We start from the raw sequence: 23,337 nt of genomic DNA, 5'->3' as shown, positions 1-23,337 counted from the left end.
AATGTGTGCTAAACATTGTTTAAAATAAATAAATAATAATTTGTTACATTTGATTACAGTTAGTATACTTATTTTGTAGAGGATGTCTTCATTGATCACACCTTTGATTACACATTGGATATATACAGTACTGTATTATGGAAATGATAGATTTTTTGTCAATTTGGTTGGGTAAAATAAGTGTATTGCCTAATGTGAAAACTGTACTGTAATTTACAGTACTGTACCATATTACTTTCAGCACTTCTAAGGGTGATTTGAAACACATATCTTACATTTGCTATTGGATTAACTGGTAGTTAAAGCGACTACATTGAAAAGACATCATTATGTTGTGTTTTGGAGACTTCTTAGGGTTAGCCCCCTTTACTTCAAATTTCACCTAAAATGACATATCCAAATCTAACTGCCTGTAGCTCAGGCCCTGAAGCAAGGATATGCATATTCTTGGTACCATTTGAAAGGAAACACTTTGAAGTTTGTGGAAATGTGAATTGAATGTAGGAGAATATAACACAATAGATCACCATCTTTGAAATGCAACAGAAAGGTCCCACATCGAGCCATCACTCTGGTTGTAATTCCGATAGTGTCCACAAGATGGCAGCAGTGTATGAGCAAAGTTGAAGTATGAGCCAACTACATACCCAGGTACATTTGGGCAAATTGTGAAGGAGACATTCACATGACATTTTTTTGCAAGAATATCATCAAATCTGTTTACTTGGACTAGCTTTTCCAGTATTAGTAGTCATATTATAAGTTCAACATTTGCAAAACACCCAGTTTTCATAACTTTATAACTCTCCATATCCTTATGATTTTTGTCCAAAAGGATAAGGCTTGCTGTCGCACAAGGTTAGCAGCTACATTTTGCGACAGATTCGGCCGCATCATCGGTGTGCCATGAAGGCGTCGCTCTCTGACCAAATTTAGTGTCCTATAGGATATACTACACCCCTAATGATATAGTGAAGTCTGGTTACGTTCTAGGATCTCTGAGGAATAAATACGTGGTTTGACTGGTTGAAACAATGTTTAGGGTTAGATTTTCAGATTCCTTTCTTTGCAAATTGAACGAGTAAAGTACAAAATCGATCGTGCATGCTATATGGACCTTTTTAGAATATGAAAAATGATTTTATCTAACAAAACGACACTTCATGTTATCTCTGGGACCCTTTGGATGATAAATCAGAGCAAGATTTCAGAATTTAGGTACACATTTCACCTTCAGAGTTGAATTTATCAAACCTATCGCGGTGAAAAAAGTGTTTTGTTGTTAGGAGCTCTCCTCAAACAATAGCATGGCATTATTTAGCAGTAATAGCTACTGTAAATTGGATAGTGCAGTTATATTAACAATAATTTAAGCTTTCAGCCGATATAAGACACTTATATGTACCGACATTTGTTGTTTCTCTAAAATCTGCTATCGTTACACAAGAGAGCGTATGTGCTTATGTGTGTTTGTCTGCTGTGCTCAAGTGTTATTAAACTTCAAGAACATTGATAAGAGGGAGTAGACATACTTAAACATTGGGAGCATTAATAGCTATATGTTAGTGATATTTGTGTTGTTTACGGTGAAAATTATGTTGTAGATAATGTTGTGTTTCCGTCCCTTACAATCAAAGCATAGTATGCCTCTACCTCAATGCACTGCCTTTTAATTAAATGTAAAAATCTTTATTTTGCAATTAACTCCATCAATTACTGTGATTGTTTGACAGCCCTAAATATTTTACACATTCAATGTACACAAAAAGTGAATGATTAGACATACAACTTTGTCATTAATGTGCAATAATGGCAGTGAAAATACACTACCATTCAAAAGTTTGGGCTCACTTAGAAATGTCCTTGTTTTTGAAAGAAAAGCACGTTTTTTTGTCCATTAAAATAACATCAAATTGATCAGAAATACAGTGTAGACATTGTTAATGTTAGTAGCCGCAAAACACCAGTCTCAACATCCACAGTGAAGAGGCGACTCCGGGATGTTGGCCTTATAGGCAGAGTTCCTCTGTCCAGTGTCTGTGTTCTTTTGCACATGTTAATCTTTTCTTTTTATTGGCCAGTCTGAGATACGGCTTTTTCTTTGCAATGCTGCCTAAAAGGCCAGCATCCCGAAATCACCTCTTCAATCTTGACATTGTGACTGGTGTTTTAAGGGTACTATTTAATAAAGCTGCCAGTTGAGGACTTGTGAGGTGTCTGTTTCTCAAACTAGAGACTAATGTACTCGTCCTCTTGCTCAGTTGTGCACTAGGGCCTCCCACTCCTCTTTCGATTCTGGTTAGTTTCTTGGAAATTTCTCACATGGAATAGCCTTCATTTCTCAGACTAGACTGACGAGTTTCAGAAGAAAATGATTTGTTTCTGGCCATTTTGAGCCTGTAATCGAACCCACAAATGCTGATGCTCCAGATACTCAACTAGTCTAAAGGACAGTTTTATTGCTTCTTTAAACAGAACAACAGTTTTCAGCTGTGCTAACATGATTGCAAAAGGGTTTTCTAATGATCAATCAGCCTTTTAAAATGATAAACTTGGATTAGCTAACACAACGTGCCATTGGAACACAGGAGTGATGGTTGCTGATAATGGGCATCTGTACACCTATGTAGAAATTCCATAGAAAAATCAGCCATTTCCAGCTACAATAGTCATTTTCAACATTAACAATGTCTACACTGTATTTCTGATCAATTTGATGTTATTTTAATGGACCATTTCTGGCTGCTTTTTTTTCCAAAAACATGGACATTTCTAAGTGACCCCAAACTTTTCAACGGTAGTGTATGTTGAAATGGCATTATTGAATAAACACTTAATTAGGTGAGTGACTTGGCTTACAATCTACTGTATCTTTGTTATGGCACCGTGTTAATACAATGAAATACAATCCCAACATAATGATGTAGTACATACATACATACATACAGTAGATACAGTACACATACAGGCCCTTTCTGAGTACCCATAGGAATGGTGTTTATTATCCCACCCCATCCCAAAATACACACACGCATGATGACTACTGGGATTTCTACTCTTTAACTGAGCCTAATTCTTACATTAGGCTATCTAGCTCTCTAAAAGTACCTCAATGACATGGGGACACAAGTCTTTATGAATATTCTGACAATAATAATGTATTCTATTCAATCCCCAAGCTGAATCTTATTTGCCAAAAGTGGTTTGCTCCACTTCAGACCTCTCACATCAGTTTCATATGAAGAAAAGGATGCAAGGAGCCCACTCTACACTACTGAGATACATCCTAGAGGTCCTTCCCTCAAAGAAAGGTGTTCTCGATGATCAGCACGTGAGGCTCCTCCTCAGTTTCCCCAGCAGGGGGTGCCAGTGGCTCTGTAGACCCTTCTTCCAGAGGAGCACAGCACATCTTCCCAGCACAGCCCTTCCCACAGGCCAGGCTGCAGGCGAGGTGTGAGGGCATCTCCCTATGGATGATGGCGGGGTTGGTGCTGTTGTTATCCAGGTTGCCGTTGGCTGTGGGAGTAGAGAGGAGGAACTCTGGTTGTACGGTGCAGCAGCTCACACCTACACTCTGCAGCACCTTGGTGACCCCCGACAACAGATCACCACACCTGTGGGAATAGATGCATATTGAGTTAACTATATTTACTGTCCATCCAAAACCATTTCCCCATCGGCAACATGCATTGTACTATAAAAACAGACACAAACCTGTGTATCTGGAACCCAGCGTGGCAGTGGACATGTACAGACGCCACCAGGCAGCTCTCTGTCAGCTGCCACACGTGGAGGTCGTGCACCGCCTGCACCCCTGGCACACTGGCGATCCGCCGGCCCAGATCAGACACACACACCTGGGGCGGGACGGCCTGGAGCAGCAGCCAACCGTAGCGGCACACCTGGGGCAGAGTGGTGGCCAGCAGCACCCCCACAGCCACCATGGAGAAGCCAGGGTCCAGGTAGACGAAGGGGCCACAGGCCCCAGAGCCATGCATGCAGTCTGGGCCCAGTAGTAGCAGGGTAAGTCCGTTGGTGAGTGCCAGGATGGAACCTAGCAGTGCCTGAGTGAGGGCGATGAGGGATGGGAGGCAGGCGGGAAGTTGGACACTGAGGCTTGTAGGGCTTTCTGACTTTAGGGCTGAGGCTGTGGTGGGGTCTGTCTGATTTCCTGAGGAGGAGACAGGATAAAAAGAGGGTAAGGCAGGAAGAACTGAACAAATCTGAAATAATGTAATAATTAGTCTGTCTGCCACCCATGAAATGGCTTAACTTGATTAGTATAAACATTGAAAAACACCTCTGTCTCACTTAGAGATTCTCTGGTACTTTTGGTTACTTTTTACCCAGTAGTTCTGAAAGTAGTGTTAACGAGACAAAAGTGGTCCCAGAAAATGTGCAGATAAGTGCACCATGTCATTATTCTCTCTGTCGTGCTGCTGTGTGTGTGCATCATGTGCATCTTGCTAGCTGTCACTCATATAGCAAGGGGCTGAAGCTCATTGGTTGAAATCGAATTGCTGGGGGGCTGGCCCAGATGGGGGGAAATGGCACAGCACAGGTTCCAGAAAAACAGTTGCTTCCAAACTAGTGATTTTGTGCCTACTACTTTTTTTGTAGTGGGCTGGAAGTGTCAATGTGTACTTCATAAATGCATAATCTAGGCACAAAATCACTAGTTTGAAAGCAACTGTTTTTCTGGAACATAATATATCACACATCAATTAGCTCATTTCAATTTAAACTATTATATAAAATACTTGCTATAAAAAGAATGCTCAATATGTAGGACATTGAACAGTCTGACCGGGGCAGCCATGAGGAAACAGAATAAATAGGGCATCTTTACTAGTGCTGTCCATCGGTGGACCACTTCTGTGATGGCTATGTCATAATATCCAGGTTCAGATGGACCTGCAAGATATTGTTGGGGGATCTGAAAAATCATGATCAGTCAATGGGAAATATCATTATAGTCTTGGGTAATGTGTTTATTTTATAGGGAAATATCAGTAAACATTTTAAAAATAGGGAGGTTCAAGACCCTCGTAAGACATCACAGTAAAATGGGGAGATGCTATTTCCTTTTGCAAGACAAAATGGTATTTTGCTGGGAAAGATGGGTTCATCTGTGGACATCGGAGGGTTGGAGTTCAAATCAGAATGAATGGTGGATTGGCTGCTGTGAGTGAAAATCCAGCATGTGCAGAAAAAGGAAATTAGGGATATACAGGTATGTATAATTATTTAACTACATGTACATGAGTGAAAATGGCTGTATGTCGCAGTACAAGTATTGTTGTCTGATAGTTTACTCCAATCAGGGGATGGGGTGTAGCCCTCCCCACCCCAAAAAAATAAGTGGATTGTCTTTGACCATGTCTCGACTCCCTAGTCCTCCTTTTGATTTGTTGTTTAAATTCCAGACTAGGACAGATAAGACCACAAAATGCAACATGGTCCCCAAGCATAGAAATGACTCATCTACCAAATAGTAAAATGTACTGCCAAGGCCAAAGGCTCCTACCATTCCTCACCTCTGTGTCCCATGCAGGCCCTATACTTAGACACTTCAGAGTGGGGGTCCTTTGGATGACAGACACTGGCCACTGGATGTGGGAAGCTGCTTGGTGTCTCTGAAGTTCTGCAGTCTGCAGGGAGTGTGTGCTCGTCTGCAGGGAGTGTGTGTGCTCCGTGGCAGTGGGCTGAAAGGGGACCCTGAGGGGCCACGGTATGGAGTGGGGATGTCTGGGATGGGTGCGGAGTATCACTGTCAGGGTTCAGGACACTGGAGGTCCCAGGGTTACAGAGTACAAGTGTTCCATCTTGGAAGGCACCATCTAGAGATGTAGGGAGGTTACTGATGTAATTCTCTCCCCCCACTGCATTGCTGTCTTTGGTCTGGACCTTGACTGTGGTGTGTTGGAAAGAATGGAAAAACAAACAGATGCTCATTGCTTATATTCTACTGAACCTACTATAATAATGCAGAACTTGTACACAATTCCCTCCCAAACAGACATTAATATTAAAAGCAAAGAATGCACTGTGCCTTTTCCATTCACACCAAGGACAGAGCTCTCCTCCCCCTCCCAGGCAGCTCTAGTCTTGGTCCCAAGCCAGCTACCCCAGCTGAGACCCAGCACCAGGAGGTTGTAGAGCAGGCTGACAGCCCCCATCACCGTGGCCAAAAGAGGGCGCTGTATAGGGTGGGGCTGCAGGGTGTGGCTGAGGATCTCTAGAGAGACAGAGACACACAAAGCAGCCAGCAGAAGAGCTGAGATCAGAGCCCCCAGGGGCTGGACCCTCGCCCCACTGTAGTACAGGCCACACAGGGAGGCCACAGGGGTGAGCGGTCTGGGGAACACACCGGAGGTGGCTGGGGAATATGGGGGAGTTTTGACAGGTGACTGAGTGGGGGTGGAGGTGTTGGGGGTGGAGAGAGGGGAGGCAGGTGGGGGTTTTGGGGAACCTCTGCCCAGGGTGGGTTGAGGAAGAGCCATGTGCATGAGGATGAAGAGGGTGTGGAAGACATCCACCATGGTGATGAGGGAGTTACAGAGGCGGCTGACAACGATCTCACACAGTAGGAGCAGGAAGGTCAGGACCAGCATGCATCTGTGCAGGGAACTGTCATGGGGGAGCCCCAACCTGCTCGCCATCTCACCTGTCAGAAGATACAGGCACACGAAAAAGTCAAATGTCATGCTCGATATTGGTGGAGCAGCCCATCAGATGCAAGTTAATGTAAAAATGACATAAAGGTCTGTAAAAGCCAGGACTTCCTATTAATGACCACTGCTGCAAAGGTTATTTGGTTACCCAAAGTACAATGTACACTCCAATTCTTCTATGGGGACAACTCTTTTAGGTTCTAGATAGCACCTTTTTTTCTAAGACTGCACTGATAGAAACAAACAAACCAGGCACCTTCTTTAACCTTTAGTATTAGCCTGTCTGCCCAGTGCCATAAATTGACAATTTTGATTTGAAATGTATCAAAGGAGCTTTAGCATGTCTCTTGTTCAGTGGAATGTGTTACCTTGCAATGGTCCCAACCAAACTCACGAATACTCCAGCCTAGCTGATCCTAAAAAGTCACATAGGAATTCATGTTTCACAGCATGAATAAATAACCTGCTTGGCACGCGTGCACACACACACACACACACACACACACACACACTACCATATGAATTTACCAATATGCTCCAAATTCAGAGCACTTAAATGTAGGCTAGTCTGACGGAAGAAAAAAAAAGTCCCTGGCAAATGGTTTGCCACTATCACTTTTTAATGGTAGGAATTAATATATTATTGTTTTAGAGTTTCTTTACCTTTGATGAACGGTAGATCACAAGCGTCAAATAATCACCCGGTAAATGGCGGTGAGATAATACATGCACATTTGCGCGCCGAATTAAGACATTTCTTCACGTGTTCTGTGCTCTGTTATTCTCTCTCTCCCTCTCGTTCTCTTTCTCTCCCACGCCCACCAAACTCCCAGGTTATAATCGCTGTCATGTGAGGTGATTCGCTCTCATCATCCTCCTCATTTATCCGCTGTCCCATTCCCTTGTGGGGGTTAAGAGGAAAGCCCACCCACCCATTTAACCCTTTACTGACCACACTTCAGGAAAAGATGATGCCGAGTGAAAATAATTTAAACCTGAACAAAGATGATACTATGCTGAACAACAATATAAACGCAACATGCAAAAACGTTAACGATTTTATTCAGTTACAGTTCATACAAGGAAATCATGTCAATTTAAATAAATTGATTAGGGCCTAATCAAATCAAATCTAATTTTATTTGTCACATACACATGGTTAGCAGATGTTAATGCGAGTGTAGCGAAATGCTTGTGCTTCTAGTTCCGACAATGCAGTAATAACCAACAAGTAATCTAACTAACAATTCCAAAACTACTGTCTTATACACAGTGTAAGGGGATAAAGAATATGTACATAAGGATATATGAATGAGTGATGGTACAGAGCAGCATAGGCAAGATACAGTAGATGGTATCGAGTACAGTATATACATATGAGATGAGTATGTAAACAAAGTGGCATAGTTAGTGGCTAGTGATACATGTATTACATAAGGATGCAGTCGATGATATAGAGTACAGTATATACGTATGCATATGAGATGAATAATGTAGGGTAAGTAACATTATATAAGGTAGCATTGTTTAAAGTGGCTAGTGATATATTTACATCATTTCCCATCAATTCCCATTATTAAAGTGGCTGGAGTTGAGTCAGTGTCAGTGTCAGTGTGTTGGCAGCAGCCACTCAATGTTAGTGGTGGCTGTTTAACAGTCTGATGGCCTTGAGATAGAAGCTGTTTTTCAGTCTCCCGGTCCCAGCTTTGATGCACCTGTACTGACCTCGCCTTCTGGATGATAGCGGGGTGAACAGGCAGTGGCTCGGGTGGTTGATGTCCTTGATGATCTTTATGGCCTTCCTGTAACATCGGGTGGTGTAGGTGTCCTGGAGGGCAGGTAGTTTGCCCCTGGTGATGCGTTGTGCAGACCTCACTACCCTCTGGAGAGCCTTACGGTTGAGGCCGGAGCAGTTGCCGTACCAGACGGTGATACAGCCCGCCAGGATGCTCTCGATTGTGCATCTGTAGAAGTTTGTGAGTGCTTTTGGTGACAAGCCAAATTTCTTCAGCCTCCTGAGGTTGAAGAGGCGCCGCTGCGCCTTCTTCACGATGCTGTCTGTGTGAGTGGACCAATTCAGTTTGTCTGTGATGTGTATGCCGAGGAACTTAAAACGTGCTATCCTCTCCACTACTGTTCCATCGATGTGGATAGGGGGTGTTCCCTCTGCTGTTTCCTGAAGTCCACAATCATCTCCTTAGTTTTGTTGACGTTGAGTGTGAGGTTATTTTCCTGACACCACACTCCGAGGGCCCTCACCTCCTCCCTGTAGGCCGTCTCGTCGTTGTTGGTAATCAAGCCTACCACTGTTGTGTCGTCCGCAAACTTGATGATTGAGTTGGAGGCGTGCGTGGCCACGCAGTCGTGGGTGAACAGGGAGTACAGGAGAGGGCTCAGAATGCACCCTTGTGGGGCCCCAGTGTTGAGGATCAGCGGGGAGGAGATGTTGTTGCCTACCCTCACCACCTGGGGGCGGCCCGTCAGGAAGTCCAGTACCCAGTTGCACAGGGCGGGGTCGAGACCCAGGGTCTCGAGCTTGATGACGAGCTTGGAGGGTACTATGGTGTTGAATGCCGAGCTGTAGTCGATGAACAGCATTCTCACATAGGTATTCCTCTTGTCCAGATGGGTTAGGGCAGTGTGCAGTGTGGTTGAGATTGCATCGTCTGTGGACCTATTTGGGCGGTAAGCAAATTGGAGTGGGTCTAGGGTGTCAGGTAGGGTGGAGGTGATATGGTCCTTGACTAGTCTCTCAAAGCACTTCATGATGACGGAAGTGAGTGCTACGGGGCGGTAGTCGTTTAGCTCAGTTACCTTAGCTTTCTTGGGAACAGGAACAATGGTGGCCCTCTTGAAGCATGTGGGAACAGCAGACTGGTATAGGGATTGGTTGAATATGTCCGTAAACACACCGGCCAGCTGGTGTGCGCATGCTCTGAGGGCGCGGCTGGGGATGCCGTCTGGGCCTGCAGCCTTGCGAGGGTTAACACGTTTAAATGTCTTACTCACCTCGGCTGCAGTGAAGGAGAGACCGCATGTTTTCGTTGCAGGCCGTGTCAGTGGCACTGTATTGTCCTCAAAGCGGGCAAAAAGTTATTTAGTCTGCCTGGGAGCAAGACATCCTGGTCCGTGACTGGGCTGGATTTCTTCCTGTAGTCCGTGATTGACTGTAGACCCTGTAATCTATGGATTTCCCATGTCTGGTCAGGGGCGCACCCACTTGGGAGCCAGGCCCACCCACAAAAGGGCTTTATTACAGACAGAAATACTCTTCAGTTTCATCAGCTGTCCAGGTGGCTGGTCTCTCGCAACAGACCCGGGGGACATTTCTGTCGTCAGCATACCAATTGCAGCATTGTGTTGTGACAAAACTGCACATTTGAGTGGCCTTTTGTTGTTCCCAGCACAAGGTGCTCCTGTGTAATGTTGTTTAATCAGCTTCTTGATATGCCAAACCTGTCAAGTGGATTGATTGTCTTGGCAAAGGTGAAATGCTCACTAACAGGGATGTGAACAAATTTGTGCACAAAATTTGAGACATAAGCTTTTTGTGTGCATGGAAAATTTCTGGGCTCTTTTATTTCAGCTTATGAAACATGGGACCAACACTTTACATGTTGTGCTTCATATTTTTGTTCAGTATATGCACATAGTATCAATAAGAATAAATATAACATTTAAAAAAACTGAAATATGTAATTTGATAAGTATTCAGACCCTTTACTCAGTACTTTGTTGTAGTACTTTTGGCAGTGATTACAGCCTCAAGTCTTCTTGGATATGACGCTACATGCTTGGCACACCTGTATTTGGGGAGTTTCTCCCATTCTTCTCTGCAGATCCTTCTCAAGCTCTGTCAGGTTGGAAGGGGAGCATCGCTGCAAAGCTATTTTCAAGTCTCTCCAGAGATGTTCGGTCAGGTTCAAGTCCAAGCTCTGGCTGGGTCACTCAAGGACATTCAGACTTGTCCCGAAGCCACTCCTGCGTTGTCTTGGCTGTGTGCTTAGAGTCGTTGTCCTGTTGGAAGGTGAACCTTCACCCCAGTCTGAGGTCCGGAGCGCTCTGGAGCATCAAGGCTCTCTCTGTACTTTGCTCCATTCATCTTTCTCTCGATCCTGACTAGTCTCCCTGCCGCTGAAAAACATCCCCACAGCATGATGCTGCTGTTGGGTGGTCCTTTGCATGGGGTGATGTAAGTTTCCTTCAACAATCAGTCTTCCAGATAGAGGACACAGACACAGGTATATAACTTCTAAGTAATAAAATGCAATTGCAGACAGAATCACATACAGAATACCTCTGTAGTTTATAGTAAAGATGTGTGGCGAAACAACCCTCCTTATACTAGTTGGTGCAGACAACCTACCGCCAATCATATTGTTGCATTGGATTAGATACAAAGTATCTAAAATGAGAAAAACATGTCTAGACTGTGGTTTCTCACTCTGCTATCTCGGGCCTTGAGGCTGCGTGATTATCAGCAGGTGCAGACCATTCTCAGTCTGAGAACTAAAGCAGTACATCTCCATTTACCCAGTACTTTTTCATCATTGCACATTGCAAGCATACAAAGGTTATCACATATATACAGTAATCATGGCACCGATTGCTCAGTTTGGCTGGGCAGACCAGCTCTAGGAAGAGTCTTGGTAGTTCCTAACTTCCATTTAAGAATGAGGGAAGCCACTGTGTTCTTCATTGAGGGAGACATTTTTTGGTACCCTTCCCAAGATCTGTGCCTCAACACAATCCTGTTTTTTGTATTTTTTTATTTTACCTTTATTTAACTAGGCAAGTCAGTTAAGAACAAATTCTTATTTTCAATGACGGCCTAGGAACTGTGGGTTAACTGCCTGTTCAGGGGCAGAACGACAGATTTGTACCTTGTCAGCTCGGGGGTTTGAACTTGCAACCTTCCGGTTACTAGTCCAACGCTCTAACCACTAAGCTACCCTGCCGCCCCGGTCTCGGAGCACTATTGACAATTCCTTCGACCTCAAGGCTTGATTTTTGCTCTGACATGCACCGTCAACCGTGGGACCTTATATAGACAGGGGTGTGTGTTTCCAAATCATGTCCAACCAATTGAATTTACCACAGGTGGGACTGCAAACAAGTTGTAGAAACATCTCCAGGATGATCAATGCAAACAGGACGCAGAGTTCAATTTCAAGTCACATTTCATAGCAAAGGGTCTGAATACTTATATAAAGCACGTTTATTATTTGAATAATTTGCAAAAGATTCTGAACACCTGTTTTCACTTTGTCATTAAGGGGTATTGTGTGTTTTTATTTAATCCATTTTAGAATAAAACTAACGTTACAAAATGTGGAAAGTCAAGGGGTCTGAATACTTTCCAAAGGCACTCTGTTAGATTACGGTGCCAGAGCCCCATCTCTGACAGCTCCTCCCTGCCTAAGTGCAGAAGCATGGTGCAGTCCAGTGGACAGTGAGCCAACAGGCTAGATGAGGGTTGACACCATGGAAAAGTCCCCTTTCTCTCTTATACCAACACGCCTGCACATTCCTCAGGCCCTGCTAAGCCCAAGGAAAGGCCTGGCAAGGAAACATTTGATCACTTGCCACTGTCCTTTGAAAAAACAACACTCCTTTAAAAAGGTTAAATAGCTGGTTCCTACAGATTTTGTGACCCTTTGATGAAAAAGAGGATAAAGGTATGAGTGACATCAGCCAGAGTAGCAGATAATTAGTAACGTTTCTCCTCATATACAGTGCCTTGCGAAAGTATTCGGCCCCCTTGAACTTTGCGACCTTTTGCCACATTTCAGGCTTCAAACAAAGATATAAAACTATTTTTTTGTGTAGAATCAACAAGTGGAACGACATTTATTGGATATTTCAAACTTTTTTAACAAATCAAAAACTGAAAAATTGGGCGTGCAAAATTATTCAGCCCCCTTAAGTTAATACTTTGTAGCGCCACCTTTTGCTGCGATTACAGCTGTAAGTCGCTTGGGGTATGTCTATCAGTTTTGCACATCGAGAGACCGACATTTTTTCCCATTCCTCCTTGCAAAACAACTCGAGCTCAGTGAGGTTGGATGGGGAGCATTTGTGAACAGCAGTTTTCAGTTCTTTCCGCAGATTCTCGATTGGATTCAGGTCTGGACTTTGACTTGACCATTCTAACACCTGGATATGTTTATTTTTGAACCATTCCATTGTAGATTTTGCTTTATGTTTTGGATCATTGTCTTGTTGGAAGACAAATCTCTGTCCCAGTCTCAGGTCTTTTGTAGACTCCATCAGGTTCTTCCAGAATGGTCCTGTATTTGGCTCCATCCATCTTCCCATCAATTTTAACCATCTTCCCTGTCCCTGCTGAAGAAAAGCAGGCCCAAAACATGATGATGCCACCACCATGTTTGACAGTGGGGATAGGGTGTTCAGGGTGATGAGCTGTGTTGCTTTTACGCCAAACATAACGTTTTGCATTGTTGCCAAAAAGTTCAATTTTGGTTTCATCTGACCAGAGCACCTTCTTCCACATGTTTGGTGTGTCTCCCAGGTGGCTTGTGGCAAACTTGAAACGACACTTTTTATGGATATCTTTAAGAAATGGCTTTCTTCTTGCCACTCTTCCATAAATGCCAGATTTGGGCAATATACGACTGATTGTTGTCCTATGGACAGAGTCTCCCACCGCAGCTGTAGATCTCTGCAGTTCATCCAGAGTGATCATGGGCCTCTTGGCTGCATCTCTGATCAGTCTTCTCCTTGTATGAGCTGAAAGTTTAGAGGGACGGCCAGGTCTTGGTAGATTTGCAGTGGTCTGATACTCCTTCCATTTCAATATTATCGCTTGTACAGTGCTCCTTGGGATGTTTAAAGCTTGGGAAATCTTTTTGTATCCAAATCCGGCTTTAAACTTCTTCACAACAGTATCTCGGACCTGCCTGGTGTGTTCCTTGTTCTTCATGATGCTCTCTGCGCTTTTAACGGACCTCTGAGACTATCACAGTGCAGGTGCATTTATACGGAGACTTGATTACACACAGGTGGATTGTATTTATCATCATTAGTCATTTAGGTCAACATTGGATCATTCAGAGATCCTCACTGAACTTCTGGAGAGAGTTTGCTGCACTGAAAGTAAAGGGGCTGAATAATTTTGCACGCCCAATTTTTCAGTTTTTGATTTGTTAAAAAAGTTTGAAATATCCAATAAATGTCGTTCCACTTCATGTGTCCCACTTGTTGTTGATTCTTCACAAAAAATACAGTTTTATATCTTTATGTTTGAAGCCTGAAATGTGGCAAAAGGTCGCAAAGTTCAAGGGGGCCGAATACCTTCGCAAGGCACTGTACATTCTCAGGTTACAGCTGCTCTTTCAGCGTCACAGGCACACGCTCTCCAGTGGTTGGTTGATTAGACAACTCGCATAATATTACAAGACATAACATCAACATCTAACGTGAACATATTTGTTCATCTATCAGCCTACTCAATATATTACCCCACATAGAATCAACAGGTGCTGGGAAGGCTACCGGACATCTGTGGATGTGCATCATTTCCCTCTTATGAGCATCAGATGTTGAAAAGACATCTTGTGCTCACTGGGCATGTCATCACCGTTATGACAGTGATGTTTGGGTATGTTGTCCGGATGCCAAAGGGAATCACTAGCCAGAACGGACACACAAGACAATGAGCCTGGTCTGTCCACTGACTCCCAAATAGTTTAATAGCTAACATTGCTGACTCGTAACTTTCCAAGACATCCACATTGGTTTATTAACTAGACACCAGATTGTTGACCTGTTAAATGTTGATGGGACATCTTCTCTGTCCCACCTCCGGTTTCACTCAGTCTGCTGGAACAGAAAACTACAGCAGAGTGTCAACCACAACACTAGTGCTCAACACAGCTAAGAAACACGGTTGACACTGTGCAGGTTTGCCCATTGGGTTTTCTGTCGTACAAATGCTACACAATTTTTCACCAAGACACCTGTGGAAAATACAGTAAATAACAAATCAAATGTAACTTGTAAAGCACTTTTCAGAAACTAACAAGGGAAAATAAATAAATATAGATACAATAAAAACAGTGGGCGAGCAATCTAGGTTGAGAAAGTCTGTAAAAGTGGGTTTTAAAGCCTCCCGTGGACAGAGCAGGTCTCAGATGGTCAGGGAGAGCATTCTATAGGTGAGGGGCAAGGGAGCATGAAGGCTTTGTCCCCCATAGTTTGGAGACGTGCATATGAACCTAGCTGTAAAGAGTCAGGCAAGGTAACAAACATGAAACCAAGAGACACGGGAAATTAGGAAACCCTTCATTTCAACCAACATTATACACAAATCACAAAAACTTTTAACACAAATAAAGAAAAACAAGAGACACTTCACCTTCGTAGATAGTTTAGAAGAGCACATTATGAGACGTAGGTGAAGCTACAAAACACCACAGGTCACAATGTTGCACAGCCATTGCTTATATGATTCACCTCAACAGCCTGCCTGTGCGCTAAAGACAACACCAATGTATTTCAGGTGAGGTGTACTGAGAGCAGAAACCCACTGCATTTACTTCTAGGTTTACTGAAATGAAAGGTGAACGGGGAAGCTGAGAAAAGCAGACTTAGAACTGAAGGTGGCGTTTTAATTCGTTTTCAAGTGTTGCTTTCATTGTGGATTTAAGCCAATTCATGGGTGGCTGTTTGGGCTGGGGAAAAGTAGAACAAAGGAAATACTTGCATAGATACACTCGGGAAAAGGGGAAAAAAAACATGAAAGAAAAAGAGTTCTTAAATGTTAACATGGCTATTGAGTTTTTTTAAATTCCAGGTTCTGCCCTTAGTCTCTCTATCCAATCAAGTCACATGAGTCTACTGTACAGAAAGAGAATGGAATGAAGGATCATTCCATTTTTATCCACTATATAGTTTCACTTCTGAAGTTTAGGCTTTCTCTTAGCCCCCTCTCCTTTCCTCTCTCTAGCTCATGATCATTCAAGCGGCTGGGGGTGGGAGGGTGGGGTTGGATTAGTATTGGCTGGAATTCCTTCAGAACAGAATTAGTAATATAAAGAGAACAGACCCCCCCCCCCACATACACACAATACCCTCGCCCCATGAGCCCGTCTCAGGGGGTCCGGTGAACCGCCTCACCCCTCAACGTACCATCTTAACATTGTCACATTTTGGAAAGTTAAGACTGAACCTGCCATCTCCTGAAATCTGATTTAAAAGACAAACCTTTTGAGTCTTGACATAACAGAGAATATAAATATCCATACCAGAATAGTACTGAATGCTTGGCCAAGATGCCACTTCATACTTCAAGTATGCCGTGTCGTTGTAGTATGCAATCGCTGATCCGAGTGGTCTCTGTTGTTTTTAGAACCATCTCTATCAGTACACATGTCCAATGGACAAAAAAAGGATAGAATTTCAAAGAAAAAAAATGATATTCCATTAAAAAAAAAACAATGGCAAACAACCAAAACAGCATAGACAGTGACATATCCAGCTCTCTCAATACTTCCCTTGAAAGTTGAAAGGTCACATATTGCACAGAGGGGTCACTAGCCTGACCAAACTATCTCCGTCAGCTCTTGTACTGGGCCTTGGACTGGTATGCGAATCAGACTTCCACCAGTTCCAGATGGTGTAATAATGGCCCCGGAGGGGATGACTGACGTTTTAAGGGCTCCTAACCAGCTGTTTGTTTTTTCACATTGTGGAACTAATTTTGTACATAATGTTGCTGCTACCGTCTCTTATGACCGAAAAGAGCTTCTGGACATCAGAACAGCGATTACTCACCTCGGACGAAGATGATTTTCTTTAATGAGTCCGACGCGAAGGATATACTGGTTTGTCAAGACAAGGCCCAAATCCCCATCATCAGCGTGAAGAAAAGACGGAGGAAAAGGGGAAGGGGTGCTTTGTAAGAGTTCGCCGAAGAGTAGGTAAACCACCACTACCCTCTGTATTATTGGTAAACCACCACTACCCTCCGTACAATCATTGGAAAACAAACTGGACGATCTACAATTAAGACTATCCTACCAACGGGACATTAGTATGAAGTGCTTTGAAAGGCTGGTCATGGCTCACAACACCATCATGCCGGAAACCCTAGACCCACTCCAACTCTCATAACGTGCAAACAGCTCCACAGATGACGCAATCTCAATGGAACTTCACACTGCCATTTATCACCTGGCCAAAAGGAACACCTATGTGAGAATGCTGTTCATTGACTACAGCTCAGCGTTCAACACCATAGTGCCACAAAGCTTATAACTTAAGGACCCTGGGACTAAACAGCTCCCTCTGCAACTGGATTCAGGACTTCCCGACGAGCCACCCCCAGGTGATAAGGTTAGGCAACAACACATCTGCCATGCTGATCCTCAACACCGGGGCCCCTCAGGGGTGCATGCTTAGTCCCCTCCTGTACTCCCTGTTCAGTCAAGACTGCTTGGCAAAGCACGACTCCAACACCATCATTAAGTTCACTGATGACACAAGTGGTAGGCCTGATCACCGACAAGACATCCTATTGGGAGGTGTTCAGAGACCTGGTGCGTGGTGCCAGGACTAAAAACCTCTCCCTCATTGTGAGCAAGACAAAGGAGCTGATCGTGGACTATAGGAAAAAGAGGGCCGAACAGGCCCCCATTAACATCGTCAGGGCTGAAGTGGAGCGGGTATTAGTTTCAAGTTCCTTGGTGTCCACATCACTTAAGAACATTCATATAAATGTATCAACAAATATACACAGGCAGTTAGGAAAGCTAAGGCTAGCTTTATCAAGCAGAAATTTGAATCCTGTAGCACAAACTAAAAACACTAAAGTCCATGGAGAATAAGAGCACCTCCTCCCAGCTGCCCACTACATTGAGGCTAGGAAACACTGTCACCAGCAATAAATCCACTATAATTGAGAATTTCAATAAGCATTTTTCTACGGCTGGCCATGCTTTCCACCTGGCTACCCCTACCCCGATCAACAGCCCTCCACCCCCCACAGCAACTCGCCCAAAACTCCCCCACTTCACCTTCACCCAAATAGCTGATGTTCTGAAAGAGCTGCAAAATCTGGACCCCTACAAATCAGGCTAGACAATCTGGACCCTCTCTCTCTAAAATTATCTGCAGAAATTGTTGCAACCCTTATTACTAGCCTGTTCAACCTCTCTTTCGTATCGTCTGAGATTCATATAGATTGGAAAGCTGCCGCGGTCATCCACCTCTTCAAAGGGGGAGACACTCTAGACCCAAACTGCTACAGAACTATATGTATTCTACCCTGCCTTTCTAAAGGCCTTTGAAAGCCAAGTTAACAAAACAGATTACCGACCCTTTCGAATCCCACCGTACCTTCTCCGCTATGCAATCTGGTTTCAGAGCTGGTCATGGGTGCACCTCAGCCACGCTCAAGGTCCTAAACGATGTCATAACCGCCATCGATAAGAGACATTACTGTGCAGCTGTATTCATCGACCTGGCCAAGGCTTTTGACTCTCTCAATCACAACAGTCTTATTGGCAGACTCAAAAGCCTTGGTCTCTCAAACTATTGACTCGCCTGGTTCACCAACTACTTCTCTGATAGAGTTCAGTGTGTCAAATCGGAGGGCCTGTTGTCCGGACTTCTGGCTATCTCTGTGGGGGTGCCACAGGGTTCAATTCTCGGGGCGACTCTCTTCTCTGTATACATCAATGATGTCGCTCTTGCTACTGGTGATTCTTTGATCCACCTCTACATAGACGGCACCATTCTGTATACCTCTGGCCCTTCTTTGGACACTGTTAACTAACCTCCAAACAAGCTTCAATGCCATACAACTCTCCTTCCGTGGCCTCCAATTGCTCTTAAAATGCTAGTAAACTAAATGCATGCTCTTCAACCGATCGCTGCCCGCACCTGCCCGGCCGTCCAGCATCACTACTCTGGACGGTTCTGACTTAGAATATGTGGACAACTACAAATACCTAGGGGTCTGGTTAGACTGTAAACTCTCCTTCCAGACTCACATTAAACATCTCCAATCCAAAATTAAATCTGGAATTGGCTTCCTATTTCACAACAAAGCATCCTTCACTCATGCTGCCAAACATACCCTCGTAAAACTGACCATCCTACCGATCCTAGACTTCTGCGATGTCATTTACAAATAGCCTCCAACACTACTCAACAAATTGAATGCAGTCTATCACAGTGCCATCCGTTTTGTCACCAAAGCCCCATATACTACCCACCACTGTGACCTGTACGCTCTTGTTGGCTGGCACTTTCGTCATATTTGTCACCACACCCACTGGCTCCAGGTCATCTACAAGTCTCTGCTAGGTAAAGTCCCGCCTTATCTCAGCTCACTGGTTACCATAGCAGCACCCACTCGTTGCACGCGCCCCAGCAGATATATTTGGTCACACCCAAAGCCAATTCCTTTGGCCGCAACTCCTTCCAGTTCTCTGCTGCCAGTGACTGGAACGAACTGCAAAAATCACTAAAGCTGGAGACTCTTACCTCCCTCACTAGCTTTAAGCACCAGCTGACAGAGCAGCTCACAGACCACTGCACCTGTACATAGCTCATCTGTAAATAGCCCATCCAATCTACCTCATTTCCATACTGTATTTATTTATTTATCTTGCTCCTTTGCACCCCAGTATCTCTACTTGCACATTCATCTTCTGCACATTCTACCATTCCAGTGTTTAATTGCTATATTGTAATTACTTCACCACCATGGCCTATTTATTGCCTTACCTCTCTTATCCTACCTCATGTGCACATGTTGTATATAGATTTTTCTACTTTATTATTGATTGTATCTTTGTTAATTCCAAGTATAAATGTTGTTGTACGTGTCGAACTGCTTTGCTTTATCTTGGCCAGGTCGCAGTTGCAAATGAGAACTTTCTCAACTAGCCTACCAGGTTAAATAAAGGTGAGAAAAAAAAGAAAAAAGGGCAATGACAACACATTTTCCCCCTCAGGAGACTGAAAAGATCCCCAGATCCTCAAAACGTTATACAGCTGCACCAGAGAGGCTTGCATCGCCGCCTGGTATGGTAACTGCTTGGCATCTGACCGTAAGGCACTAGAGGGTAGTGCGAACGGCCCAGTACATCACTGGTGCCAAGCTTCCTGACATCCAGGACCTTTATACTAGGTGTGTCAGAGGAAGGCCCCAAAAATGGTCAGACTCCAGTCACCCAAGTCATAGACTGTTCTCTCTGCTACTGCAGGGCAAGCCGTACCGCAGCGCCAAGTCTAGTACCTAAAGGGCTCCTTAACAGCTTCTACCCCCAAGCAATAAGACTGCTGAACAAATGGCCACCTGTACTATTTACATTGATCCCCCCCCCCCCCCTCTCTTTTTTTTTTTTACACTGCTGCAACTGTTTATCATCTATGCATAGTCACTTTACAAATAACCTCCACTAACCTGTACCCCCGCACATTGACAGGGGGTACCGGTACCCCCTGTATACAGCTTTGTTATTGTTAAGTCATTTGTGTGTTACTTTCTGATTTTTTAATTTTTTTTTACTATAGTTTATTTAGTAAATATTTTCTTAAGTAAGCATTTCACGGTAAAGTCCACACCTGTTGTATTCTGCGCATGCGACAAATACAATTTGATTGTGTCCGTGGTTCTAAATGAAGGGGATTACTACATGTAACCCTCGTACATTAACCGTCTTAATTCCTTCCATACAAAGCAGTATCACCTTAACCTCATACAACTCAGACCAGGTTCACATCCCCTACCTCAGAACATAAGACAGCAAAACACTCATTGAGATACACAGTATTCTTATTCTATATCGTCACCAGAGAACATCAAACCAACAAAGGTGATTGTCATTTTGCATAGGCATCTCACTCCATCCATCCGGCTCTCTCTAGTCTGGTTCTAATGTCTCAAAGCTCCAGGCCTATGAAACACTACCAATGGCCTCCTACAAATACTTATTTTATTAACTTGAGTCTCTATAAAAAACTGTTGTGCTGTGAGATTGTCAGTTAAAGCCATACCATTTCCTTCCTCTTATAGAAAGCCTTTTTAGGTCCATGCCATGTTGACCAATACATTCCTATTCTCTACATCAGAATAAATGAAATATGGCCATTGGCTAATTTGCTTAAACATACAAAAAAAAAGTATGACTAGAGCAATATCATCAGCATTTACTTTGCTTGGTGATTGGATAGTACTTACCAGCGGAATAGCATTGCAGAACACTTTCAGACCTACAGTACTTTGTACTAAATATGATGGTCCGTCAAATGAAGTATTTTCAGAAAACTCCCAATCACTTCCATTCAGAATATCCAATAAATCAATGCCGTTCCCAAAGAGTATTTTAAGTGAAACACTCCCAGTCACTTCATTAGTCATTACATGCATTTATTTGAGAGGAACAAAAAAAGTTGCCATACATATCTTTGTGATTACCAGCACATTTCAATTAATTTAACAAATAATTAAAAATGACAAAAAAAATGTAAGCATTACAAATAGTGAGGGCAGCACAGCAATGAGGATTTGGGTTTAAAAACAACCTGGTTGACCAGGGGTGAAAGAACAGAGGGATTGAAACAAGGGGCTCTACTCAACCAAAACCTATATCCAGAGGATCCCGCGGTTGAGTCAAACTTGTATTCTTCTTGCACCGTAAGAAAGCAAGTTTTTACCTTACCCGGGAATCTTTTGGATACAAGTTGAATAGGGCCCTTGGTAGCTGGCCCATAGGTTCACAGTGTTGGGCATTCAGGGCTCACATGTCCTCAGTGTTGTTGGGAAGTCCACTCAAACTTTCACCCACCTGTTTGTGTTCAAATCAATGTCCTCCATGCCTACAAAAGTCTTAAGCAGTAACTGCTGTTGGGTAATACAGTATATCTATATCTAGAAAGGAAACCACCAGCAGCCCCAGCGCCCCCAGGTGGCCATAGCTTAACCTAGCACAGTAGTGTTTAAGATGTGATGTCGAAAAAACAGGGATAGTCTCAGTGAGTGTTGTCAGAGTGATGTTAACCACCACTCACACTGCCCCTCCTTAAGAAAACATCCTTTTCGTTTATTTTCATAACCGCACTCTCCCTCCCTATTGCCATAACCGTTGATCCCTCCACCCAGCAGTCTCATTTATCCCCCCCCCCCCCCCCCAAAAAAAAACCTCAATGTAATAATTGCTCTAATTTGAATCTGAAATATACACCAAAAGGGGGGAAATCTTTAAAAGCAAACCCCAATGGAAAATAACAAATAAAAAGAGGGAGAGAAGGGGAGAACAATAAATCACAAAGTAAAAGGCTCATAAATACAAACGACTGATTTCTCCAAGCAGCAAAACAAAAGGAGATGAAATTTAAACCTAGCCGAGTCGAAGGCAACATTAATCCTGCGTAGAGCTGGGAAATGAGATGGCACAGTGTTGTACCAGCAGAAGACTGAAAGAAAGAGGGGAGGACACGAAAGACAACATCAGAACTACTTTTTCTTTATACTCCTATTGAGTGTCGCACTACATTTAATCACTCTGGTCGGACAAACATGAAAATCTGTCTGGAAAAGAATGTCTGAGATAACTGTCCGGTGGAGGAAAAAAGAAGAGTAGACTTACTCTAATGAATGGCATTACTCCATCAAGGCAGACATTTTGTTATCCAACATTTACAGAGGTTTCCAGAAGGCTTTAGATTAGACTAGTTCTGCTATCTGATCCCAAAATAAGTTTTGATTGAGACACTGTGTTTTTGGCAGATGACAGATGGTTTGGATGTTCCAGAGCGTTGCTGGAGAGAGACTAGAGGGGACGATTCCTGAGGGGGCCAAAGCCAATGGAAGGAACAGAAAAGAAAGCGGTCACTTTGGCAGAGATCCCTTACGAGGTGGGGGGGGGGGGGGGGGCAAATAAAACTAACAAGACAAATACGCACAAAACAAATGCCTTCTCCTGTCACACCTTCCTTGGTTATAAAACCCTCTGTGCCCAACTGTCATTGTCAGAGAATGACACACTAAAAAGCCAGCAGGTCCTCTTGGCTGGGTCCCACACTGTCACACACAGCTGTGCACATTCTCTCTCCTCCAGCAGAGGGCAATAGTAAGGTTGTGTGTCAGTGTGCACGCTCACGACACTATCAAGAACACAGGTCGGGGTGGAGCAGGGGGTGAGCAGTGTGTCCTGTGTATTGGGGTAGAGCAGTGATTAAGCCCCTCCTTCCCTCTACCTCTTTCTCACCCCCAGCTCCTTGTTATCTGCATGAGTGTGGTTTCCTGATTGACAGAATGTAGTGATAGGCAAAAGGTTAGTGTGACTTTCTTCTTGTTTTTTGTATTACTTTCTTTAAAATGTGTGTGTGCGCGCACTTCGGTTGAAGACGTAGTTAATTCATTACGTGCTGTGATGAAGCTCAATGATTATTGTTGTGTGTCTTTGATTTTTTTTTTTTAGGTGTATTACTTAGATGGTCCTCTGTTGTCATGGCGGTGGTGAGTTGTGGGATTATGACAACGGGAGAAAAAAAAAAATTGTAGGAGCAACAAGAGTCACCGAGACACAGACGATACGAGTTCCCGTGTTCCTCTCTCCTACAGAACCACTGCAGAAGAAACAGAAAGGACCAACATTAGAGAACACATTGGCCGACCGACACTATATCA

At 43.7% G+C, this 23,337-nt stretch overlaps 2 protein-coding genes across 5 annotated transcripts in view; both read right to left on the bottom strand.

The window, feature by feature from the left end:
* Nucleotides 1–1,673: 1,673 nt before the first annotated feature.
* On the bottom strand, nt 1,674–7,564 carry LOC109909339 (probable zinc transporter protein DDB_G0282067). 2 transcript variants are annotated; one of them, XM_031796099.1, is made up of 6 exons: nt 7,338–7,564; nt 7,043–7,090; nt 6,053–6,667; nt 5,538–5,912; nt 3,715–4,171; nt 1,674–3,614 (listed from the first exon to the last, which is right to left on the bottom strand). In XM_031796099.1, exons 3-6 carry the CDS (start codon nt 6,660–6,662, stop codon nt 3,302–3,304), a joined length of 1,755 nt encoding a protein of 584 aa, XP_031651959.1. In that variant the 5' UTR covers nt 6,663–6,667; nt 7,043–7,090; nt 7,338–7,564; the 3' UTR covers nt 1,674–3,301. The 2 variants fall into 2 exon arrangements, with proteins under 2 accessions (XP_031651959.1, XP_031651960.1); XM_031796100.1 differs by lacking the exon at nt 7,043–7,090 and having other exon boundaries at nt 7,338–7,563.
* Nucleotides 7,565–21,058: 13,494 nt separating this feature from the next.
* The window catches only part of LOC109908837 (protein phosphatase 1 regulatory subunit 37), a 60,213-nt gene continuing 57,934 nt past the window's right edge, over nt 21,059–23,337 (bottom strand). For 2 of the 3 annotated variants that reach the window (XM_020507561.2, XM_031796097.1), the window contains exon 13: nt 23,048–23,276. The gene's annotated coding sequence lies outside the window, so the exon portion shown is untranslated. Of the gene's footprint in view, nt 23,277–23,337 lie in introns of all 3 variants that reach the window. The other variant, XM_020507559.2, reaches the window with a different exon arrangement.

The sequence above is a fragment of the Oncorhynchus kisutch genome, linkage group LG18 (genome assembly GCF_002021735.2).
Source record: "Oncorhynchus kisutch isolate 150728-3 linkage group LG18, Okis_V2, whole genome shotgun sequence".
NCBI lineage: Eukaryota > Metazoa > Chordata > Actinopteri > Salmoniformes > Salmonidae > Oncorhynchus > Oncorhynchus kisutch.
The sequence above is the reverse complement of the archived record's forward strand: the minus strand, read 5'-3'. Positions and strand labels throughout refer to the sequence as shown.

Bases quoted from the DNA above. Each gene is read 5' to 3' on its own strand.
- LOC109909339 (XM_031796099.1), bottom strand. From the start codon at position 6,662: ATGGCGAGCAGGTTGGGGCTCCCCCATGACAGTTCCCTGCACAGATGC. The intron at 5,913-6,052 runs GCACAGTGCATT...AACACACCACAG, and splicing joins CCTTGGTGTGAATGGAAAAG to TCAAGGTCCAGACCAAAGAC. The intron at 3,615-3,714 runs GTTTGTGTCTGT...CTATTCCCACAG, and splicing joins GCTGGGTTCCAGATACACAG to GTGTGGTGATCTGTTGTCGG.